The sequence below is a fragment of the Hemiscyllium ocellatum genome, chromosome 11, assembly GCF_020745735.1.
Source record: "Hemiscyllium ocellatum isolate sHemOce1 chromosome 11, sHemOce1.pat.X.cur, whole genome shotgun sequence".
NCBI classification, from domain to species: Eukaryota; Metazoa; Chordata; class Chondrichthyes; order Orectolobiformes; family Hemiscylliidae; genus Hemiscyllium; species Hemiscyllium ocellatum.
The window spans coordinates 103,475,102-103,499,923 of record NC_083411.1 but is presented as its reverse complement, the minus strand read 5'-3'; the positions used below and the strand labels follow the sequence as shown (position 1 = coordinate 103,499,923).

At 42.2% G+C, this 24,822-nt stretch overlaps 1 protein-coding gene across 1 annotated transcript; it reads left to right on the top strand.

The window, feature by feature from the left end:
- The first annotated feature begins 2,600 nt into the window (after positions 1–2,600).
- Positions 2,601–24,798, top strand: yipf6 (Yip1 domain family, member 6). The gene is made up of 7 exons (XM_060832774.1): positions 2,601–2,659; positions 4,604–4,732; positions 7,857–7,935; positions 14,601–14,643; positions 15,876–16,001; positions 20,569–20,744; positions 22,868–24,798. The coding sequence occupies exons 1-7, from the start codon at positions 2,624–2,626 to the stop codon at positions 22,984–22,986; spliced, it is 708 nt and encodes a 235-aa protein (XP_060688757.1). The 5' UTR covers positions 2,601–2,623; the 3' UTR covers positions 22,987–24,798.
- The last annotated feature ends 24 nt before the right edge of the window (positions 24,799–24,822 follow it).

Here is a 24,822-nt window from a genome sequence, read left to right as displayed (position 1 = left end):
ACTACCATGTTATACAGATTGCTAGCTAACTGGCTTATCTGGTTTTGAAAGCAAAGATTGTATTACTTCCTTTGTCACTAATATGTCAAGAAAAATTATATTTGTCGCTCATTGGTTGTAAATTTAATTCATTAATACACTGTTGGATTTTTTATGAGATAAGCCACAAGGTAATGTAAACAATACCCCTCAAGTTGAAAACAGTTTTACCCATTCCTAGTTGTGAAAGAATAATATCAACCATATAATTTTCAGAGTATTAGAGATTATTTGATTTTAAGAAATAACTAATATTACCTTGAAATTTATTGCTTTGATATGGCATTACTTTGTTCATTTAGAAATATGTCAACATCCTATTTAAAAGGAAAGGAATGAATAGGAAGAGTTTGGAGGGATATGGGCCAGGTGCTGGCAGGTGGGACTAGATTGGGTTAGGATATGTGGTCAGCATGGATGGGTTGGACCGAAGGGTCTGTTTCCATGCTGTACATCTCTATGACTCTATGATTGCCTGCATTGACTGCCTGCAGATTATGTGCTTTTTGAACAAAAATGAATATATTTGTAATTACTATTCTGAAAATGCAAATTCACCCCACAGACTTATATGTGTGTGCATGTGGGAGAGAGAGAGTATGTATGTCGGAGAGAGTGCATGTGAGTGTGAGAATGTGTGTTTGCATGTGTGCACACTTGGTAGAGTGTGTGCATGTGTGATGGAGTTGTAAATTTTATACTTAAACCTGTCAGTAGAAGGCCAATGGGTAGCACTCCTTGTTATTTTGAATCTACATTTTTAGGTCCATATAAAGATCATAATGCACATCCTTTCTTTTATTTATCTCTCATTTTCATCACTTTTGTTTTCTAAATAAACCACTTCATTCAAGGTAATAACATTTAGAGTAGGAGGTGCAGACCATTCTGCATTGAGCCTGATTCACCTTTAAATATGATCATAGAACATAGAACATAGAACAACACTACAGCACAGGAACGGGCACATCGGCCCACAATGTTGTACTGAATGTGACATCAAATTAAACAAATCCCTTTGCCTGTACTTAGTCCATATCCCTCCATTCCTTGCATATTCATGTGCTTATCTAAAGATCCCTTAAACGCTCCTGTTGTATCTACCTCCACTACCACACCTGACAGCGTGTTCCTGACACCTATCAGTCTCTGTGTAAAAAACTTGTCACTCACATCTCGTTTGAACTTTCCTCCCCTCAACCCAATGCATGCCCCCTAGTTCTAGACATCTCAACTTTGGGAAAAAGATTCTGTCCATCAACCCTATCTATGCATCTCATAATTTCATAGACTTCTGTCAAGTCTCCCCTTAGCCTCAGCTGCTCCAGAGAAAACAATCCTAGCTTTTCTAGCCTCTCCTTATAGGTCATACTCTCTAATCCAGGCAGCATGGTAAACATTTTCTACACCCTTCCAAAGCATCCACATCCTTCCTGTAATGTGGTGACCAGAATTGAACGCAATACTCTTAAGTGTGACCCAACCAAAATCTTATAAAGCTGCAAATTGACATTCTAATTCTTGTAGTTTAGATTAGAGTACAAGAGTTAGGATAGGCAAAAATGAGGCCTCCAGATGCTGGAAACCAGAGTTTAGATCAGAGTGGTGTTGGAAATGCACAGCAGGTCAGGCAGCATCCGAGGAGCAGGAAAATCTATGTTTCAGGCAATAGTCCTCCATCAGGAATAGATCTATTCCTGAAACATCGATTTTCCTGCTCCTCGGATGCTGCCTGACCTGCTGTGCTTTTCCAGCACCACTCTGATCTCAACTCTGATTTCCAGCATCTGCAGTCCTCACTTTTGCCTATCCTAACTCTTGTACTCAGTTCCCTGACCAATAAAGGCAAGCATGCCATATGCTTTCTTTACCACTCTAAATACTTGTGTGGTCACTTTCAGGGAGCTATGGATGTGAACCCCAAGATCCCCCTGTACATCAATACTGCTCAGGGTCGTTATTAATTGTGTACTTTTCCTTAACATTCGATCTCCCAAAGTTCAGCACCTCACATTTACCCAGATTAAACTCCATCTGCCATTTCATACCTGCAACTGATCTATATCCTGCTGTATCCTTTGACAACCTTCTACACAATCTAAAACTCCACTGATCTTTATATTATCTGCAAACTTACCAACACATCCATCTACATTTTCATCATGGCTTATTTTTTCTAACCTGCAAGCCAAGTTCCTGCTTTCTCCCCATATTCTAAAATCAAAGTGGAGAATGTGAGAGGATGTGGGAAAGGTAATATTTAGAAAGGGATTAATTGAAAGTGCGGAAACGGTCGTATTTTAAAAGGGCAAAGTGAAGCAAAAAGGGAGCTCAATGCTGGGAAGCGAGAGCAACATTAGCGCAGAGGACAAGGTGGTGCACGGTTCAGGCCACTTTAGCAACCGGACTCTATCTTGTATCGCAGAGGAGTCTCGCCATTGCTTTAGACTGAATTCTCATCACATACAAACAACCTCAGAGTAAACACAGCACCTCTCAGTGACGCACATTGCCTGCGCCACAATGGGAGCATTGTCGCGGGGATGACGTCAGGTGTTTGTTCACCACGTCAGCAGGACTGAAGATGGCGGAGGTGGAGAGTGAGTCTCGACAGCCGCTGGTGAGTCAGTGCAGGCTATTAATCATGACAGAAACAACCGCTGTATTACTGTGGGCCCAGGGACTGAAGCTCTGGCCCCCCCGGGGTCCCGCCCCCGCCCCGGGGTCCCGCCCCCGCCCCGGGGTCCGCTCACACCCTGAGGATGCTGCCTGTTGCTGTCAGATGTAGCAGGAGTTGAGCTGAACTGTCCTCTCCTCATTTTCCAACTGGAATCATTAAATGGTAAACAGGGGCCCTGACTGACTTGCTTCAACTCTACATAATCAAGTCGTGTTCGTAGTACTAAGTTTTTAAAGTGCGATTTGTTAATTCGAAGTTAAAATTCACACAACACCAGGTTATAGTCCAACAGGTTTATTTGGAAGCACTAGCTTTTGGAACCTGCTCCTTCATCAGGTGGATTCCAGTATGCAAATCAGAAAATCTATTTGCCAGGTGTGTGCTGGTATTGAAGCTGTGCTGGAGCAGCTTGGCGAGAAGCATGACAATCCAAAACAACACGTAGTCATACTATTGTTGGAATAGCAGGGCCGAGAGCCTTTGTTGTATCCAATGCCTCCAGATGTTTGTAGATACCAGATAGTGAACTGAATTGACTGAAGGCTGCCATAAAATTTGAGGTCCTCAGGAGGAGGCTAGGATCGAATGTTCTCTTGTCATTTCTGTATTAAAATTGTTGCAAATGTTTCAGCCTTATCCTTTGCACAGATGTGTTGGACATCTCTATCATTGAGGATAGGGATGTTTGTAGAGTTTCCCTCTGTTCACGGGCAGTATAGTAAAATCGCAAACACTGCTTTATTTATCTCCTGTGATCCTTTTGGAAAGTTTTCATTTCAGAAGAGTTTAACTTGGCTGTGATTTTAACCTGTTTGATACAAGCAGATAAGCAGTTTGATCATGCTGTTGTATTTAAGGTTTGTAATATATCCATGTGGGTTTAACTCTGTTCTAATTTATTTGAAATTCAGAATCGGTTGCATTATTGGATGAAGATTGAGAGTGACAGTGAGAACCTGTTTGTAAACTGAATTTAGGAGAGATAATGAAGGGGAAATCACTTAATTGACTTTGGACCCCTCTGATCCTTTGAGGAAAAATTGGGATGCAAATAAATAAAGCACTTAAACAAGATGGAATGAAAGTTCATGGTGTACCATGATTATTTGGCTACTTAGGTTCAAAAATTTATATAACCATGTATAGACACTTAATGATAGAAATATAGAAAATTGCAGGATGTACAGAATAGAATATATACTATAGCTTATGTAATAGAAAATAATATATAGAATATTTAGAAAATAGAAGTCGGCCATTCAGCCCGTTGACCTTGCTCTGCCATTCAATATGATCTTGCTGATCATCCAACTCATTACCATGTTCCTCATTTCTCTCCATCCTTTGAAGCCTTTAGACCTAAGAGCTATTTTTAACTCCTTTGCCATCAGCTGGGATCGTAGCAATGATACTCTCCAGCTGGCTAGCTTAACTGAGCACCTAAAGAATTGAAACTGCAAATATAATGCAACCAGCCAGATACTGTCTACTTGCCTCTAGCATATTGTTTGTAAACATTTTTGTGTATGCTATTCCAACTTGCAAGTGTCGTTTATGTAAAGATAAAGAAAATTCTCATTGTAGATTAGATTTTAAAAAGTAACTGTAAGCCTAAAATAATGAAGAATGCTGTAGAATATTGAAGTTTGAGTTTGTGCTAAATGATGGGACCAGATCAAGCGGAGTGAAAGTTGGGATATGTGCTTCTTGACTTCATGTGCTTCTTTAGAGAGGTATCAGTGGAGGTTTGGGAATAGGCAATATGCTAGGCCCTATGCTTGTAATAGAGATTGGGAGTGGGGCTGTGGTTGACAATAGGAGAAGGGGAAAACTCCTTTGAAAATAAATGATGGGCTGATGATCTAATGTCTCTTGGCATTATAGTTTTCAGACTTGGCTGATGTGTCGATATCAAACGATGTCCCTGTTGAGGGACAAATTACAGTTCCTGTCAGTTCTCAGTCACAGGAAGATGACTACTCCACTCTGGATGAACCCGTCAAGGATACAATTGTAAGTACTGTTGAACATCCCCAAATCTATGTTCTTATGAGGACAGTAACTCCTGCGAAGGTACTATTCCACATAGTGTTAAGTATGTCTAGTATCTTATGGAATTAGTGGTGAGCTGGCTGTAACCATGGAATACATGAAAACTTGGAGAAAGAGAGGACTGCAGATGCTGGAGATTAGAGCTGAAAAATGTGTTGCTGGAAAAGCGCAGCAGGTCTGGTAGCATCAAAGGAACAGGAGAATCGACGTTTCGGGCATAAACCCTTCTTCAGGAATGAGGACGGTGTGCCAAGCAGGCTAAGATAAATGGTAGGGAGGAGGAACTTTGGGGAAGGGCGTTGGGAATGCGAGAGGAGGTTAAGGTGAGGGTGATAGGCTGGAGAGGGTTGGGGCCGGAGAGGTCGGGAAGAAGATTGCAGGTCAAGAAGGTGGTGCTGAGTCCGAGGGGTGGGACTGAGAAAAGGTGGGGAGAAGGGAAATGAGGAAGCTGGAGAAATCTGCATTCATCCCTTGTGGTTGGAAGGTTCCTAGGCGGAAGATAAGGCGCTCTTCCTCCAGGCGTCGTGTTGCCATGTTCTGGCGATGGAGGGGGCTAAGGACCTGCATATTCTTGGCAGAGTGGGAGGGGGAGTTAAAGTGTTCAGCCACGTGGCTGTTGGGTTGGTTGGTGCGGGTCCCAGAGGTGTTCTCTGAAACGTTCTGCAAGTAGGCGGCCTGTCTCCCCAATGTACAGGAGGAGACAGGCCGCCTACTTGCGGAACGTTTCAGAGAACACCTCTGGGACACCCACACCAACCAACCCAATAGCCCCGTGGCTGAACACTTTAACTCCCCCTCCCACTCTGCCAAGAACATGCAGATCCTTGGCCTCCTCCATCGCCAGAACATGGCAACACGATGCCTGGAGGAAGAGCGCCTTATCTTCCGCCTAGGAACCATCCAACCACAAGGGATGAATGCAGATTTCTCCAGCTTCCTAATTTCCGTTCCCCCCCCACCCACGTTTTCTCAGTCCCAACCCTCGGACTCAGCACCACCTTCTTGTCCTGCAATCATCTTCCCGACCTCTCCGCCCCCAACCACTCTCCGGCCTATCACCCTTACCTTAACCTCCTCTCACATTCCCAATGCCCCTCCCCCAAGTCCCTCCTCCCTACCTTTTATCTTAGCCTGCTTGGCACACCGTCCTCATTCCTGAAGAAGGGCTTATGCCCGAAATGTCGCTTTTCCTGCTCCTTTGATGCTGCCTGACCTGCTGCGCTTTTCCAGCAACACATTTTTCAGCTCACACATGAAAACTTACCTGTCATCCAAACATGCACTTCCCAGCATGGTTTCTGGGACTAAATCAAGCAGAGAGAGGCTGGTTTTGTTAGCTTTCCGTTTTGTTCAAGGGACGCTAAGACCAGTTATATAATTGCAATTACTATTCTCTCTGACATCACCAAATTCAGCATGGACCAGTAGTTGAAACTGGGACCTTGCAGGTCTGCGTTGGTATCATTCCATTTCGATTTTGTGAACTGAGTAATTATGCAGAGAAGGTTTCTTCATAAATTTTATCTGTAGCAAAATCTCACCGTTGTCTGTCTTTGCTACTTCATGTTTGTCACCCAAGGGTTCATTTATAAAGTTGAGGGTTATTTGTCTCTGAATTTTTAGTACAAAACTGCCTGCTTTATTCCATGTGCTGCCTTATCGTATCATAGTCTGAAGTCAGCAAATAAGGTCCTATGTATACAGGTAGTTCTTTTGTAACGTGATAGTTGCAATCTTGTGCAACTCCGCATTACAGAAAAATTGCACATTAGAAACAGCACTTAAAGTGTAGCAGATATAATCGCATTACAGCCAACACACATTTTAAAAGTTCGCACTTTAGAAACAGTGTCCCCAATTCATCAATCTCGCTGCAGCAAATTCACATTAACAAAACGCACGTCATAGCAGAGCAATCTGTAATTGCAAGTTTTGTTTGCCATGCAAGAGAAGCTACCATCTTCAATCTAAGATTCCTAATTACCCAGGCATTTCTAAAACCTTCACCAAATAACTTTTCCTAAAATATTTGATATAAAGTTTTAAGACATTAACTACGACTCTAGAATAACTAATTAATCTGTGGATAATGGACATTTTTCTTCTTTTGCTTCCATATTCTTTCCCCTTCCCCAACCTCCTCCACCCCAAAAATGCTCTAAAGTAATTCAAATTGTTACTTTTGACCAATGTCGCATGCAAGATAGTGCATTTATACTTGTTACTGCTTTAATAAACAAGAATTTCTCTTTTGCACAGATCTTATTTTAATGGCTTAGGAGTCGGAACTAATGTATGAGTGTCCATTTCAAGTCTAGACTTTTGTCACAGCAAAACTATATTAGACATTTTGGACATGATGTAGAATGGAGCTCTGCTTTGAGCATAAAGACTGTTTACTTGGAACATGGAGTTATTTGCAGGCTGTGAGTCAATTACAGGGTTTAAATGGAATGGCAAGAATTACTAGCCAAAACTAGTGTAATTTTGTTAACAGGAAAATTGACGTTGATTTTTCTGCTCCTCGGATGCTGCCTGATGTGTTGTAGTTTTCCAGCACTATTCTACTCTTGATTCTAATCTCCAGCAACTGCAGTACCCACTTTTGCCTAATTTTGTTAACATACTGAGTATATGGTTGATTGCATTGTTGTTTCATGCAGTTAGTAAAAATGATGTGTCATGAGTAAGCAACTTCATTAAATCATGTTGGAGACACTTACCTAGGACTGAGGTATTAGAACATCCATTTTGTCACTGTTGAGTTATTGGAAGTTAATATTAATTCAAAATGTGCTAAAGGAAAAACCGTATGGAAACAACTTTGAAGTCAATCAGGAGAAATGGAATTGATTTTTAAAGTTGTTAAGTGGATCATTGTTGTAAGATATTTGAAACTGTGCTCCCCATAAAGTGAATTTGTTTTCATGATAAAAACAGGTGACAACCACAAACAATTCCTCATGATCATCTTACTAATCTGTTTTTCCCATTGGCAATTGTATCTGATCTAAGTATATTGATGTGATTCCAAGCATTCCTTGGCAACTATATTTTTTTTCTTTATTTGCTTTGTGTTTATCAGATGCGAGATCTGAAGGCTGTTGGGAAGAAGTTTGTCCATGTTATGTATCCCAAAAAGAGCAGCAGCCTCCTTAGAGATTGTAAGTACAATTGAATATAATTTCAAGAACATGTTGGACTGAAAATACATTACAGAAAGGATTTTTCTTAGTCTCTGAGAGTAACTTTTATGTCCAGTCCTGCAGTGAGATTTAATTCCTGGGTTAAATTGATTAGGATGATCTTGGCAAAATAGTGGTGGGACATTACAGTTGATCTTAATGTCTTTGGGCTAGTAGAAAGGGGATGTCAGGTCAGAATCAATAGGGTTTTCCTCTTTAATTGTTTTCAGTGACACATGCTGGAAAATGCTTTAATGGGAGCAAATTATTAGCATATTGCTAGTGCCAGCAAAATTATTGTTTTCAAGAGGGCTTAACCTTGTTGGAAAATGTCTTAATGTTTGCTGTTGTACAGGTTGTTGCTGATTGAGATAAATTATGTTTTAATCTTTGCAATATCTGAGTGTCCAAATATCTTGGAGCAGAATGCTTTCTGATAGTATAATAATATTCTAGGATGGATTCTATTCTGTGTGCAGTTTTCTCCTTTTCCTAGCTGTGGGACTAGTTGAGTCAGTGATACATGGGTAGCCCTAATGTCCTTTAGCTAATTGGTGGCTCTCTTTCTCTATTGGGCATTTTTCCTTCTCCAACAAGTGACCATTGTGCGCTATTTAAATAAACCTATCTGTTGGACCATAAAAATGTAAAGTGCCATTCTCATCTATGGGTGAATATATGCATTCATTCCCCACATATAAATGGAGGAACAGTGTGGATAGGAGAGAGTTTGAGAAAAATATGAAAGTGAAACCACGCAGGATGTTCCTGCACATTTTTAGTGAGTTTCTCCAAAGCAGCGTTTTCAGAGGCCTAGGTACAATACTCATTCAAATGCATTGATAAACACTCTTCAGAGGGTAGGTGTGAAATTGATGAGCTAAATGGCTTACTTCCACACTAGAGACTCTGATTCTATTCTATGATTTTAGTACGGACAGCATTCTATTCTACCCTATCAGTCTACTCTCATTCTTTAGTAGAGTGATGGAAGGTGTTATTAATGGTTATATCAAAGGAAACTTGCTAAGAAGTTAGCTGTTAATCGATGTTCAGTTTGGGTTCCTAACCCAGCCTTTGTCCAAACATGGACAAATAAGTTGAATTCAAAGATGAGGCAAGGATAATTGCCCTTCACATCAATGCTGCATTTGAGTGAATGTGAAATCCTTGCGTAAACTGAAGTTAGTGTGAATTAGAGGGAAAGGTTATCTGATGGTTGGAGTCATACTAATCACAAAGGAAGATGGTATGGTCATTGGAGTTCAATCATCTCAGTCCCATGACATTTTATTTTTATTTGCTCATGGGATGAGGGCATCACTGGCAAGGCCAGCATTTATTGCCCATCCCTAATTATCCGGAAAACAGTTAAGAATCAACCGCATTGCTATGGGTCTGGAGTCATATGTCAGCCAGACCAGGTAAGGATGGCAGTTTCCTTCCTAAAGGGCTTCAGTGATCCAACAATTGATAATAGATTCACAGACATAATTAGATTCTTAATTCCAGAGATTGAATTCAAAATCCACCATTTACCGTGGCAGGATTCAAACCAGAGTCCCCAGAACATTATTGGGATCTCTGCATTAATAGTCCAGTGATAATACCACTAGGCCATTGCCTCCCCCATCACAGTTTTTCAGGGGTCCAACCAACTTTAGCTACTTTGTCAATGAACTCACTCCAACTTAAGGTCAGAAATTTGGATGTTTGCTGATGATTGCACAATGTTCAGCACTGTTCATGACTCCTGTGATACTGAAGTTTCCCAAGCTCATGTTCAGGTACACCTGGACAATATCCAGGATTGGGCAAATGTGTGGCAAGTAACCTTCTGCCAAATAAATATTCTTGAGTCCTGATGAAGGGCCTGAAACATTGACTCTCCTGTTCTTTGGATGCTGCCTGACCTGCTGTGCTTTTCCAGCGCCAGCCTGTTCAAATCTGATTCCCCAGCATCTATAGTCCTCACTTTCACCAAATAAATCTTGTCTGGAAAAGGAATAACACAGGTTGGAGGTTTGATGTATCTTTTACCAGTCTCCTTTCCCTGAACATATACATGGGAATATACACAAAGAACAGAGCAAAGTATCTCCTCTGATTTCCACCCCGCCCACCTCAAACCCCTGATTTTGGTCTGGCTGTGTTATGATTGGTGTTTGTAGGTGTCCAGATTCCCTGGATGGACTATCATCCCACCTTCACGTTACCTGGGTGCAGTTATCTCCTCTTCCTAGGTGTGGGACTAGTTGAGTCAGTGATACATGGGTAGCCCTAATGTCCTTTAGCTAGTTGGTGGCTCCCTTTCTCTGGGCATTTTTCCTTCTCCAGCAAGTGACTATTGTGCACTATATAAATAAATCTCATATCTGTTGGACCATAAAAATGTGAAGTGCCATTCTTATCTATGGGTGAATATCTGCATTCATTCCCCAGTCCCAGATCATTTCCCACATAATCCTTTTCTATATCCTTCTTTACTTTAACCTTGTTTATAATTTGCTGATACTGGATTATCACCTTTTCCCCAGTTCTTCTGTTGGGGCTCACTTTGAATGAGATGAGGATGTCTTCCATCTCCATTTCTTCCGATATGGTTGTGCTAGTGCTATTTGCAATTCTTTCTTTTGGTTTGTAGTATGCCATAATGCTGACCCATCAATTTGTCTGTTGTGTTGGGTAATCATTGTCCTGAGGTTGGTTGTGTAACATCTTCCTGTGAGGGTCTCTAGTCTACTGTGTACAAGTAAATTCGGTTGTTGCAAACTACTTGGCATATCTGCAACCCATCTCCGAAGGTCCCTTTCCTGGTACTTCTCCTTCATTTTCCCTTATGCATGTGATTGTTCAACACTCAACATCAGTATCACTTCATCACCTATCCTGTTACACATCTCTGCCTGTTTCTACACAAAGATTTTTATCTTGACCTAATTGCAAAAAAGAGCAATTCAACCTTATTTGCTCTCAGTGCTGTTTTTCAAATTGTAGCTTACCTGGGTGGGAGAAATTACAAATTCTAGTTCTAAGTTTACCCTTTCCCAAATTCCCTGTGATACTTCATTGACCCATAAAGGTCTTAATTCTGGTTGCCCTCCAGCCTTCCAACATATTTTGCCATTTCTTGTATTTTGTATGATAGCAACAGCTGGTTTCAGCCCAATTGCATTGCATTTCGGTTTGTCACTGCTAAAGAGTTTGAGTTGGTCTTGTGTTCTACTGTAGCAAGGTATTTCAGTCCACGTGAATCCAATGGGGAGGTTATCGACCCTATGATTTGAATGTTCACCTTTGCCATGGCCTTTCGCTGAAGGTATGAGCACAGAAAGTTAGTCTTCTCACCACTTTGCTCAGTGAATACCCTGTTTTAGCACTTGCATCATAATACTCCTATGAACTAGTAACACAGAGTTCCATTTCCATTCCTGATAGACATTTTTCTGCCATAGTCTCTATATGCTCAAGGCGTTCATAGGTTATTTCTTCTCTTAATAATGTTACTTTGGGCTGGGTTACATTCCATGCTGTAGATGGCTTTCCAAGCTGTCCTCTGCTTGATAAATACTGGTGGCAGCCTTTCTGTGACACAGCACCTGCAAGGTAGTGTATTTTGTGTGTAGCATTACTTTTCCATTCATTATGAGGCTGTTAAGCCTTCATAGGCCGTGGGTCACAATCAGTGGTGACTACACTGCATGCCATTCCTCTTGCTCAGGAGACTGTGTGCTTCAGAAGTATGCCGCTGGTTGTATCGGGTTTCTGTGTTCCTGAGCCAGAACAGCCCCACAGTGTTTTCCTTCATTATGGACAAACAGGTGAAAAGCCTTCCTAGGATTTGAGAGTCCCAGTGCAGGTGCTTTCAAGAGGGCTTTCCTTGTTTTGTATCAGCGCCTTCAGTTTCTTACCATAGTTTATCAGTTTTGATGCGGCTTGCCCATTTCGATGTACCCCTTCGCAAAGTTCCAACAATAATTAAATAGCCCCAAAGCCTTCCATACGTCTGTCATGTATTTCCAAAATGTCCTGTTTCAGATTAAGGCATCTCCCTTTGTCCCTGTGACTTCTTCTACCCCAGGTAGGAGTCCCAAGGTCTCCCCAGCTGAGCCTTTTTAAAGCTTATCCTAATTTCACTTTAGATTACGTCTTCCTTTGGGGTTAATAAAGTCCTTACAAGGTCCTTTCTCTCTGTAGAAGCAAATAGCAGGTTGTCAACAAACTGCATCAGGAAGTTCACGCCTCCTTTCAGTATTCACTCCTGTATTCTCCCCATAGCTCAGTAATAGATTTGTATTCACATGATCCACCAATTACATTAGATTGCATTCAAATTTGTACAATGTAATTGATATGCTATCTATTTTTGCTCTGAGTTAGCCCATTTCTTGTCTTGGCTGCTTTCCTTGCCTAGTTGTCAGAGTTTGCGTTCAAGAATACATTTGAATTAAGAACAGTACAACACAGAAACCAAGCCTGCACTGACACATTACATCTTTCTCAACTAAAACCTTTTGTCTCTACACAATCTATATCCCTCTATTCCCTGTCTTAAACATTGCTGTTGTATCAGCTTGTACCACCTCCTCTGGCAGCGCATTCCATGCACTTACCACCTTCTCTGTAAAAAAAAAACTCGTTTCTCATATCTCCTTAAAACTTTCCCCTTTTACCTTAAACCCTTCAGTCTCTGACATTCAAGTGAAAACAAACCAGGTTTGTCCAATTTCCTTACAACTAAAGCCCTACAGATCAGGCAATATCCTGGCAAATCATTTCTTTACCCTCTCCAAAGTCTCTACATCCCTCTGGTCATATGGCGTGTAATATTCCAAATGTGGCCTAACTAAAATTCTACACAGCTGCAACATTACTTGCTAATTTGTAATCCCTTAAATGAAGGCAAAAATTCTATATGCCCTTCTTGACCACCTTATCAACTTGTGTTGTCACTTTCAGAGAGCTGTGGACCTGTATGCCTGGATCCCTCTCTCTTTTTGTTCTATGCTAAGCCTATTAGTCAGAGTTTATCCACTCACTGAATGCTTGAACATGTTTGTACTGTATTAACTCTTTCACAATTATCAGGCAGTAACTTCTAATGAGATTTGACAGACTAGAATTATTTTCCTTAGAGCAAAGGAGTTTGAGCGGGGACATGATTGAGATGTATAAAATTATGGAGATCATTGATAGGATAGACAGGAAGAGACATTTCCCCTTGATGGAAGGATCGGTAAAATGGGCATGGATTTAAAGCAAGGAACTGAAAGATTGAGAGGGACTTGAGGAAAGGCTTCTTAACCCTGAGGGTGGTAGGAATCTGGAACTCATTGTCTGTAAGGTGGTACAAGCATAACCCTCATAACATTTAAGTATTTTAGGTGTACACTTGCAATGCCAAGACATGTAAGGCTATGGGCCAAATGCTGTAGTTAGAACTGGTATGTTTTTGTTTTTTTGACCAGTGTGGATGTGATGGGTTAAAGGGCGTTCTGTGCTGTAGATCTCTATGACTCGGTATCTCCAGCAACAGGGGACCTAATGATTATTCGTTGGCATTTGAAGGCAATTCTCAAGTATCAACATACTGGACAGACCATATAAATAATGATTACAAGATTAGCTGAGGCTAGAAATGCTGCTGTGACTAACGCACCTCCTTACTTGCCAATATGTATCCATCACCCATAAGGCCCAAGTTGAATATGAGATGGAATATCTGGCCAAATGGGGGCAACTCCAGCAGTGTCCATGAAGCTCAACACAGAAAAAAGTAACCTGCTTGATCATCACTCCTTGAAACTCCTTCGATTTTCAGTCCCTTTACTATCGTCACACAATGGCAGCAGTATGTACCATTTACAAGATGCAGTAATTCACCAAGTCTCCTGTGACAACTCCTTTCAAACCTGTGGTTTCTGCCACCTAGAAAGACAAGGCTACCAGATGCAATGGAACACCACCTGCAAGTTCTCCTCCAAGCCACATGCTAGTCTGAAGGAACTGAATTGTTATTCCTTCACTGTTTCAGGTTCAAAATCCTGGAACACACTACTTAACAGCAATGTGGATGTTCTTAGATCCCAGTGTCTGAAATAGTTAAAATGCAGCTCATCATCATCTTCTGGGCAATTAGGAATGAGGAATAAACACTTGGTCTAGCCTACGACATCCGCATCCTGTAAGCAGACTGTAAAAACAAAATCTGGAAAGTTGAACTAGAAACAGTAAATGCTTATAAAATATTTTAGCTTATCAGGTATGATCTATGGAGAGACGAACAGGAAATGTTTCAAGTTGTGTCCTTTATCAGAGATTTTGTGTTTTTATTTTAGATTTCTAGTATCTGCAGTATTCTGCATTTTGATATGTATAAATGTCATTAACTGCATTTGAATGTGATTAGTCTTTGTTTGAAAATGCTAAAGAGATGGCTGTGGTCACAGATTCTCTGCTTTGAGTTTATTCTGCTCGGTCTGTGCATAGAGTTGGAACCTTTGCATTTTACAAAACCCACTAGTAAACCTGGGATATCCTGGAGCTGAGTTCTATGATTTTCTTTTGGGCAAATTGTTAATTATTGCAGAAACTGACTAGTTTTGCACATGATTGTGAATAATTCTTGTGTTTTCTCATTACAGGGGATCTATGGGGCCCTCTGATACTCTGTGTTTTGTTAGCAATGTAAGTAACAATCTGGTGTAAGGCTTCAGATGGTTTATTATCATTTGCGACTGAGTGGTCAGAGGTTTTTTTTTCTCTACTTAATTGCTGTAAGTGTAAGGCTTAGAGAAGATAACCTTAATTAAAAATAGTGTTGGATGAGGTCTAAGAATGGTGCACATGTAAACAGTGAATGAAATTTACTTTTAAAATTCCCCTATGTCACCCAATTTTCTTTACTTTCAGGAGCAGAATTTTACATGAGAGTTTTAACTAGCTGTAGGGAAACAATTGCTAATAGGAATTATCCTTGCTGAGAATCAGGTCACTAGATGCACTTTTAGCGTGGAATTGATGATCAATTCTTCAGTACTATGTGTGACACTATATGATACATTCGCTTCTGAGATCTAGGGGATCTCAAAAGCAATCCATTTTCAAAATATTCCTTCCCAAACCCTTCATTGTGTAGATACCAACTATGGAGCCCCTCTCCTGCAGCCCCAATGTGTGCTTGTACTTGTTTCCTGTAAGAATTTGTGTCATATTGTGCTCGTCTTCTTAGTTTGCTCCTTTCTAAATGTGTCCCTGTGATATTATGTGTGTGTGAGAGAGAGAGAGTGAGAGATATTGACTCAGTGTTGATGTTTCTGTCTCTATTACGGTTACATCATGTGTGAGAATACACTCTCATTTATGTGAAATGTCCTGCTTGTATGTTCTTTCCAGGTAGATGATTCCTCTTCTAGATCCACTTTTTAATGTCCCACAAGGGGACATAAATTTAAGGTGAAGGGTGGAAGGTATAGGGGAGATGTCAGGGGTGGGTTTTTTACCCAGAGAGTGGTGGGGGCATGGAATGCGCTGCCCGTGGGAGTGGTAGAGTCAGAATCATTGGCGACCTTTAAGCGGCAATTGGATAGGTACATGGATGGGTGCTTAATCTAGGATAGATGTTCGGCACAACATCGTGGGCCGAAGGGCCTGTTCTGTGCTGTATTGTTCTATGTTCTATGTTCTATGTTCTAATGGTGCTGAGCTAACGCAACTTAAATATCAGATCCTGTCAGTCATTATTGGCCGATTGTTTGTTTGCAGTACCTTTTGACATTGTGGGGCAGCAGCTTGCTCAAGTTGATTCCCTTCTTTTATTAGCTTTTAGGTACACCTGTGATTTATCTAACAAAAAAAAGTCTTTATTTGTTGCAGATGCGACTTGAAGGATGTATTTACATTTGTTCTGTTTCATACAGGATGTTACAGGGGAGTTCTGTTGACAATAAGCATGAAGGAGGCCCAGAGTTTGCTGAAGTGTTTGTAATCGTTTGGTTTGGCGCAGTCGTCATTACACTGAACTCCAAACTGCTTGGTGGCACAATGTAAGTTTTCTTCCCATGTTTCACTATTGAGGGCACCGTTCCATCAACACAGGTGGCTGTCTAGTGCCTTGTCCCTGATGCTTCTGTTTGAGTCTTAGAAACTGATTTGTTTGTAACCTTTAGCTAGCTCAACTTCCACTTAAGTGAAGGTCAGGGATTGAAATCTTGTTATCCTTACCTGTTTTCCACAGTACGTTTACCTGCTGAGCCAATAAATAGCAGCATGAAAATGTTTAATTGCATTTCATTTTGGAATGGTAAAATATAAAACATCAGTAGTCTTTTGACCAAACAGTAAACCTCAAAGTCTGAAACAAAAACAGAAATTGATGGAAAAGCTCAGCAGCCTGGCAGCATCTGTGAAGAGAGAGCAGAGTTAACATTTCAGGTCGAGTAACCCTTCCTCAGAAACCTTCCAAGATTTTAAACCTCAAAGTCTGCTGTTTTAATGATTTTACTCTGATATCTTGTTTTTCAAATGCTAAAGGATGCAATGGTTTGGAGTCCTATTAAGCAATGATGTTTTTTCCTTCTACAACACCACTCTGTTCTCTTGCAGTTCATTTACTATGCAGTGTCTCCTGCAAAAGGCATGCTTATCCAGAGAGCATGTACAACATTGCAAGTTTCTGCTCTTGTGCAGTTTAACATTGTATATTTTTCAGGTCAAAACGAATATAGTCAACTTAGTGTCTTGGCTGCAGTTGGCATATGGTCCATGAAGCCAGTTTGAAAAACAATTGGCAAACAAATAAGTTGAGATAATGATATAGGCCTTTGAGAAAAGATTTCCTGTATCTATTCCCATCCACTATAGCCCAATTACCACTGAAATCCTTATTCACTATTGTGTTGCCTATAGATTCTGGTGCATGATGTTCTTTCTTCCTCCTTGATGAGCTCTCATTCTTTACCCTTTACAAAATACAATTTATTCAAAATCCATATCTTGACAAGTTCATCTACATTTATACCGTAAAATAAAAACAATAGAAACTCAGCAGGTCAAGCAGTATCTGTGAAGAGAGAAATCAAATGCACACTTCAAGTCCAATATGATTCTTCTTTCGAGGGTAAAGAAGAATCACATTGGATTGGAATATTAACCATTTTTCTCTCTCTACAGATGCTGCCAGGCCATACAGTTTATCCAGTGCTTTGTTTTTATTTCAAATCTCCAGTAGCCGTAGTATTTTGTTTTACTTGTGTTCACTCTCTTTGTCATGAACTTGAAAGCTAGTCCTTGTTTTCAAATCTTCCAACAGAGCACTTCTGATGAAGAGTTACCAAATTTGAAGCGTTAACTCTGCATTCTTCCCATATATGCTGCCAGACATGCTGAGATTTTCCAGCAATTTTTATTTGTATTTGGTAGTTTCATTTGTTTACTGTATATAGCACTTTGAGTGTAAATCAGCTGCTGTCATTGCTTTACTAAGATTGACTGCACTTAAAAAATCAAATATATCAATGCCATTACTCTGATTTCATCATTTGTCTCTTATTTATATTCATGTACCTTGCATTCTTAAAGTCAGTAGAATATGTTGTCTACAGTGCCACAGTGTGGTTGAAAGCAGGTCCTACATCATGGAAATTTTATACAGAAGAACCTCGATTATCCAAATACCAATTATCTGGAAATCGGATTATCTGAAGGAGATCTCATGGTTCCGATGGAAACGTTACATCAAAGACATGTTTCCAACAGTGATTGCATCTTTTGTTTACAGTGATTAAACAGGCACCGTCTCCAAATGACTGTCTGCACGCGCTCGCTCTCTCCCTACACTTTCCCTGAAGTTCAATGTAGCGGTGAACCCTAAACTCCCCTTCCCCACATAATCTCTCCAATATTGTCCTATACAGGTGTTGGGGGTGGGGGGTGGGGGGGCGTGGGGGGGTCGGAGGGGGGGCGCGGGGGAGGGGTGGAGGTGCGGGGGGGTCGGGGGTGGGTGTCGGGGGCAGGTTGGGGCCGCAGAGGGAGGCTTGGGGGGAGGAGTTGGGGCGCGGGGGAGGGTTGGAGATGGGCGGAGGGGTTGGGGGTGCGGACGGGGTTGAGGGCGCAGGGAAGGGGTTGGATGGGGTTGGGGGCGGTGTTGGGAGTGGGGAGTGGTGTTGGACAGGGATGGGGTTGGGGGATGGGGTTGGGGACGGGTGGAGGGATTGGGGACAGGGTTGTGGGCGTGGGGGAGGGATTGGGGACGGGGTTGTGGGCGTGGGGGAGGGGTTGGACAGAGTTGGGGGAGGTTTTGGACGGGGTTGGGTTTGGGGGCGGGGGACGGTGTTGGACAGGATTGTGAGCGGGGAGGGCGGTGTTGGACAGGGTTGTGGGCGGGGAGGGCGGGGTTGGGGACGGAGGGGGCCGTGTTGGACGGGGTTGGGGTTGGGGGTGGAGGGATGGTGTTGGACAGGGTTGGGGACGGAGGGGGCCGTGTTGGACGGGGTTGGGGGTGGGGGAGGTGTGGGGGGAGGGTTGAGGGCAGGTGGCGGTGTTGGAGTGGGTTGAGGGCGGGGGAAGGTGTTGGACGGGGTTGGGGGTGGGGGATGGGGTTGGGGGCGGGGCAGGTGTTGGATGGGGTTGGGGTCGGGGGGGCGGTGTTGGACGGGGATGGGGGCGGGCGGGGCGGTGGGTTGGGGGTGGGCGGGGCGATGTTGGTTGGGAGTGGGGTATGGGGTTGGGGGCGGGGCAGGTGTTGGACAGGTTTGGGGGTGGGGGGGCTGTTGGACGGGGTTAGGGTTGGGGGATGGGTGGAGGGATTGGGGACAGGGTTGTGGGCGTGGGGGAGGGGTTGGGGACGGGGTTGTGGGCGTGGGGGAGGGGTTGGACAGAGTTGGGGGAGGTTTTGGACGGGGTTGGGTTTGGGGGTGGGGGGGCGGTGTTGGATGGAGTTGGGGCAGTGTTGGACGGGGTTGGGTTTGGGGGCGGAGGGACGGTGTTGGACAGGGTTGTAGACGGAGGGGGCCGTGTTGGACGGGGTTGGAGGTGGGGGAGGTGTGGGGGGAGGTGTTGAGGGCAGGTGGCGGTGTTGGACTGGGTTGATGGCGGGGGAAGGTGTTGGACAGGGTTGGGGCGGGGGGGGCGGTGTTGGACGGGGTTGGGGCGGGCGGGCTGGGGCGGTTGGATGGGGTTGGGGGTGGGCGGGGCGGTGATGGTTGGGGGTGCAGGACGTGGTTGGGAGCGGGGCAGGTGTTGGACAGGGTTGGGGGTGGGGGGGTGTTGGACGGGTTTGGGGGCGGGTGAACGGGTTTGGGGGCAGGGCAGCGGGATTGGGTCGTGGGGGGCGGTGTTGGACGGGGTTGGGGTTGGGGGCGGTGTTGGACAGGGTTGGGGGCAGAGGGGGCCGTGTTGGGCTGGGTTGAGTGCGGGGGGGAGTTGTTGGACTGGGTTGGGGGCGGGGCTGTTGGATGGGGTTGGGGTGGGGCGGGAGGGTGGGTTGGGGGTGGGCAGGGCGTTGTTTGGGTTTGGGGGTGGGGGTCAGGGTTGTGGGAGGGGCAGGTGTTGGACGGGGTTGGGGTCGGAGGGGTGGTGTTGGACGCCTGGGGGCAGTGTTGGACGGGGTTGGGGTTGGGGGGGGCGGTGTTGGACGTGGTTGGGGGCTGTGTTAGATGGGGTTGGCGGCAGGGGTGTGGTGTTGGACGAGTGTTGGGGGCGGGGGGAGGGGTTGGAAGGGGTTGGGGGCAGGGGGAGGGGTTGGACGGGGTTGGGGGCAAGGGCGTTGTTGGGTGGGGTTGGGGGACGGGGTTGGACGTGGTTGTGGTCTGGATTGGACAGGGTTGGGGACGGGGGGGAATGTGTTGGACGGGGTTGGGGCGGGGGGGGCGGGGGTCAGGGCCTCGCGCGATGTGTGCTGCTGCTAGTTTCCTGAACAGGGAGCAGATGTTAAAAACGATCTCTAGAGGAAAGGCATTTAACCGATTAATCGAATAATTGATTATCCGAATGAAATATTGCCCGTCCATCACGTTCGGCATCTCCAGCTCTCCTATTATCCATCATCAGTGAAGGAGCCTTCTGTAACTTCCCATAGAATCTTTTTTCCTAAACTCCTCCTCTTCCTCCACCTTTAAAATGTTGGAAAAATGATTTCATGCAAACTGTCAATCTCCTAGCAAATTGATAACTTTCTTGCTGCTTTTTGCAAAAGATTTTTGTATCCTCCATCAAATAGTCCGTATGGTTTCCACATGAAATACTACATATTTTCTTGTTGGATAGTAATTATGAGCAAGAACCTTCACTATTTATTTTAACTCTTCCAGTCTAACTCTTGGTATGTTGATACTGAATGTGGTATCATTTATATTGTCTTGACTGATACCAGTCATCTTTTACAGGATGTGGTATTAAACCCTGTTGTGTACGGGTTAACACCACATTGAAAATGGGCTTAATCAGATGATTCTGTGGGGGAATGTCACTATTGCAATGAGTTTATTTCTGCATTTATGTTAAACCCTTGCGTGACAGTTGCTGAAGTGCAGAGAGAAAACAAATTATGGAGAAGTCCAAAGCAGGAGTAGAAAAGTTTGAGAGTAAATGTATGTATTTCTTTTTGCTTCCCAGCTCCTTCTTTCAAAGCTTGTGTGTGCTGGGTTATTGTATATTACCACTCACTGTCGCCATGATTGTTTGCTCACTCATCCGGCTAGCTCCGCATTCCAGCACTTCAGAAATCCCAATGGCAGTGGTTATAATTCGCTTTGTTATTGTGCTTGCCGCATTTGGTTGGTCAACTTTCGGTAAGTAATTGATTGCTTTTTTTTTTGAACAATGATTAAAACTGTGTTGAGAGTTAGGAAACATATTTAGCGTGAACAAATCTTGTTAAGGATGGTGCAATTGGTTAGCAGTTCCCCATGTGCTGCTCAGCTGATAGGAAAATAAAATTTGAGGTAACATAACTGAACTAGGAACCCTGGAAAATAGGTTGGTAAAAGAAAACAGGATTCCATGTTCACTTATGTTACCTTGAAAATGTGACTGTGAGTAAACTGAGAAATGCAATTATTCTTGTTACAATTATTGCTTTAAAACTAATTTTCACACTAATTAGGACTTAAATGCTGATGCAAAACATTTTGAATAGATGTAAGAATTAAGTATTTAAGACACTGAATAAAATCTTAATGCCATTCATGCTGCAGTTTAGTGAGGTTTATGCGAATGGAATTATGACAATCTCCAGAGTAATTTGCAATCATTCCAGAAAAAAAGATTATTTTTTAAAATGCAGCAAGGAAAACACTTTGGAGATTATTTAGGCTAAAATGTCATGTGGAATGTAAAATGGAGTGAAGCTTGAGGCAAGCTGAAATTAAAGTTGTTCTAGTTATAAAATAATAGTCTGGTGTTGGGCATCTTCATAGTGGGAAATAGCTGGTTTTCCCAGTATTCTGGTCTTTCTGGCAGCATGGTAAGAAAATTAACAATATCATGGCACTGGGTTGACAACCTGGCTGCTTTTAATGCTTGATATGTATAATCTGGAGCTCTGGGTGAAGAATGAAAGAAAAGGAAATTATTTCTACTGAAAGAAATATAGGCATTATTTGATACAAGTTCTGTGGAGACATATTAATTTATGCTCAGTCCTGCTTTGTCTTGTACAGTAGCAGTTCAGTGAAAGGTGGAATTTGCTTGAGCAGTTTTATCTGGGTATACCTATGGTTCCTGTAGTATGCGATTTGACTGTGCTATATAAGATCTATTGTGTTTAGTGCCACCATATGGCTCAAGACAGTGCTACAGCTTTTTTTTTGGTCAGGCATGTGCCTGTGATTGGAAATCTTTTGACATGTTTCATTTCACTGCTGTGAAGTTATACATCCTGTTGGGTTTCTGTTTGTCCGTTGTACACCCTTCCACCCCTAAGCCAAAAGAACTTCTTGGTATAGTCAAACCTTGGTAGACCGAAGTGGACTCTAACCCGCATGGTCTACAAATACAAAAACAGCTTAAAGTCACAGTGGTGTTCTGAGATTAATATGCATTATCTGTCCTTATCCCTTTGACACACTCCATGACACGATGTTCCCTTATACCTTTCCTATAAAATCCAGCCTGATAGCAATGTCTTATCTTCATTCTTCTATTATTTATCTGATCATAGCCAAAGCAGCTCATTTGGATCTGCCTGTTGCTGTCAAATTATTACATTTTTCAATGTGGGTTAACCAACTATCGAGTTTCCAGGCTCTATATCACTGACTAATATGCTTGTTATTCAGGGCCATTGCAGTTATTATTGCATCTAAGAAATATTTTGCTGACAAGGAGGAAAAAAGTTTTTGTTTAAAACTACTTTGGATTTCTCAGTGAGTAATAACACCATCACCTATGTATTATTGAACCCCCAAGACCTAAAACATCCCAGAATCAACTTCTATTCTGTTTTGGGTAAATTAGGACAGATGAGGTACCAAAATTGGCAAAGAGTGCTGACTGGATCAAATCCTGCTGTAGCATCCTCATGATCCAATGGCTCACTGTGCCTTGTGGTCTACTCTTCCCTCAAGAGTTCTACCACTCATTAGAAGACGAGTAATCGGAGTAAATCAGACAACTTTAGAAACGGGGAAGAAATGAAGTAAGGAAGGAAAATCCAAAATTGCACTAAAGGAAGAAATACATCAATAGGCAACACTAGAAATGTTGATTGAAACATCAGAAGTTAGGTACTTTACTCCACGGACAGAGGCAATGCCAGCCACCTGGTCAAGCTCAGCTTAAGAGGTCTGGGAATATTTATTTTGTCAGCTGGATGTTTTGCAATTGAGGTTGAGAGTCAATGACGAATTAAGAAGAATTGAAGAAAATCTTGTTTTCGTAAAATGTGCTTATAATTTTTATTTTCCTCTCCTAGCCTCAACAGCGTTTCTGGCAGACAGCCAGCCACCAAATCGCAAGGCCCTTGCTGTTTACCCGATATTTCTGTTCTACTTTGTCATCAGTTGGATGATCATCTCCAATGCATCTGCATGAGGACCATTTAGCCTGAAGACTAGGACGATAAAATATGAGTGATTCAAAATCAATCTCATGGAGACTGTTTACTCAAAGTGGCATCCCATTATATACAGAGGAGGAGAAGATCAAGAAACAATGAGATTTTAGTTTGTATGTTATTGAATTTACAGTAGTTTGTAAAACCTGTAAGAGAGGTTCATAATTGAGGTCTTGCAGACTTTGGGGAAAATATTAATTTCTACGGAGTTGCATTTGTAACATGGCTACAGACACTTGGAGCAATATTATTTTATTTATTTTGTTACATGTATTGGAATTGTTTTTCATCTGTGATCAAAATCTGCCTGTATTTGATATCAAAACACTGCACTTATTGTGTCAATTGAAGGTTCCATTTAGACAATTTAGACTGAACTTTCCATAACAGTTCATTTTGAAATCTCCATGTGCCACTCAATGTAATAGTAAACCTTACTAAAAGGTTAGTTAAATTCTTACTTCCCATCATGGCCTGTGCTGAGTGAGCTGGTCTCAGCTAGGACACTAGTTAATATTTCTATTGGCCTCACTGGAATGGACTGGTAGAGACAAAATTATTCACGATCTCTGGTTTTTTAATCACCGTCCAATGACCTCTTTGAACTACTGTGCTGTGTATATACCAGGTGAGGGCAGAGTTAGACTTAACTGGTTGTTTAGCCTGCTAATTTTCAAGTGTAGTCTTACTACATGGTGATGTGAATGGGTACTATGAAGACTTGATCACTTCTAGATATGGAAGAATGGGAGGATGCTGCTGTTCTGGAATGGGTTGGAGCAGAACTGAAATTATCTTAAGGCTGTAATTATCCTTGAACACTAAGCCAGGTTTAGTATCAATTATTTAAATGGAGGTGTCAACCAATAGTGATGGAATGGAAATCGAATATCCTTGCCTTGTGGCTGATATTTGGACAGTATCATTCTTGAAGTGTAATTTAACTGAATATCCAATTCTATGTCCTTTCAATGGTATTGGTCAATGAGAATAGCTTATTATTTCAGTTGCATCTTCAGTTCAGACTTATGATAGTCTACAGACTTTACCTCAAATTATAACTTGAGCAAATCAATACTTTATTGCTCGAAGCACCTAGATTCTACTCGACTAATACGATCATTTTGTTGGCAAGTTTGTAACATTGTTCATTTTTTCTGAATCTACATAATGAAGCTATTTTCAATTATAGTATTGGAGTGACGATAGAGGACTGATTCTTTCCGAGATTTGAAAGCCTTCTGTACGTAAGGACCTTTGTGAAATTAGTTTTGAGAGACCCAGTTCAATTCTTTGTTTCCTTGAGTCAAAAGCACAAAACTGATTTATGTTTGAAATTGTTAGACTCCATCTCAGTCTCCACATGTGATAAGTGTCATGCAAATGCATGGCTCTTTTGCATTATTGGAGCAGTCAAATTAGGAGATGCTTATGCTTTTATTTCACATTCTGTACTAATATACTTGCAAATTTAATGCTGATCATGTATCTATTCCATTGTTTACTGATCTGGTGCATAGGCACCTTTATTTCAACACACACTACATCTTTGTGTGTCCATATTTGTTAACTTTGTCATCTGTATTTGTGCATTGTAAACACCAGTTTGCAACCTTTAGTTACTCAGTGATATCAGAGTGATTTTTAATAGGAAATCCACATACACTCTTAAGAATAATTTTGAAACTTTCGAGTTTAGTGCAGTCATTCTGTAGGAAGATTGAGTCAAGATGTGCTGCAACATGGCATTGAGTGCCGCCAGGACCATTATTAAAAGACAATATAAAATATGTGGCACAATTTTGAAAAGTGTC

Bases quoted from the DNA above. Each gene is read 5' to 3' on its own strand.
- yipf6 (XM_060832774.1), top strand. From the start codon at position 2,624: ATGGCGGAGGTGGAGAGTGAGTCTCGACAGCCGCTG. The intron at 4,733-7,856 runs GTAAGTACTGTT...TGTGTTTATCAG, and splicing joins AACCCGTCAAGGATACAATT to ATGCGAGATCTGAAGGCTGT. The intron at 16,002-20,568 runs GTAAGTTTTCTT...TTTGCTTCCCAG, and splicing joins AAACTGCTTGGTGGCACAAT to CTCCTTCTTTCAAAGCTTGT.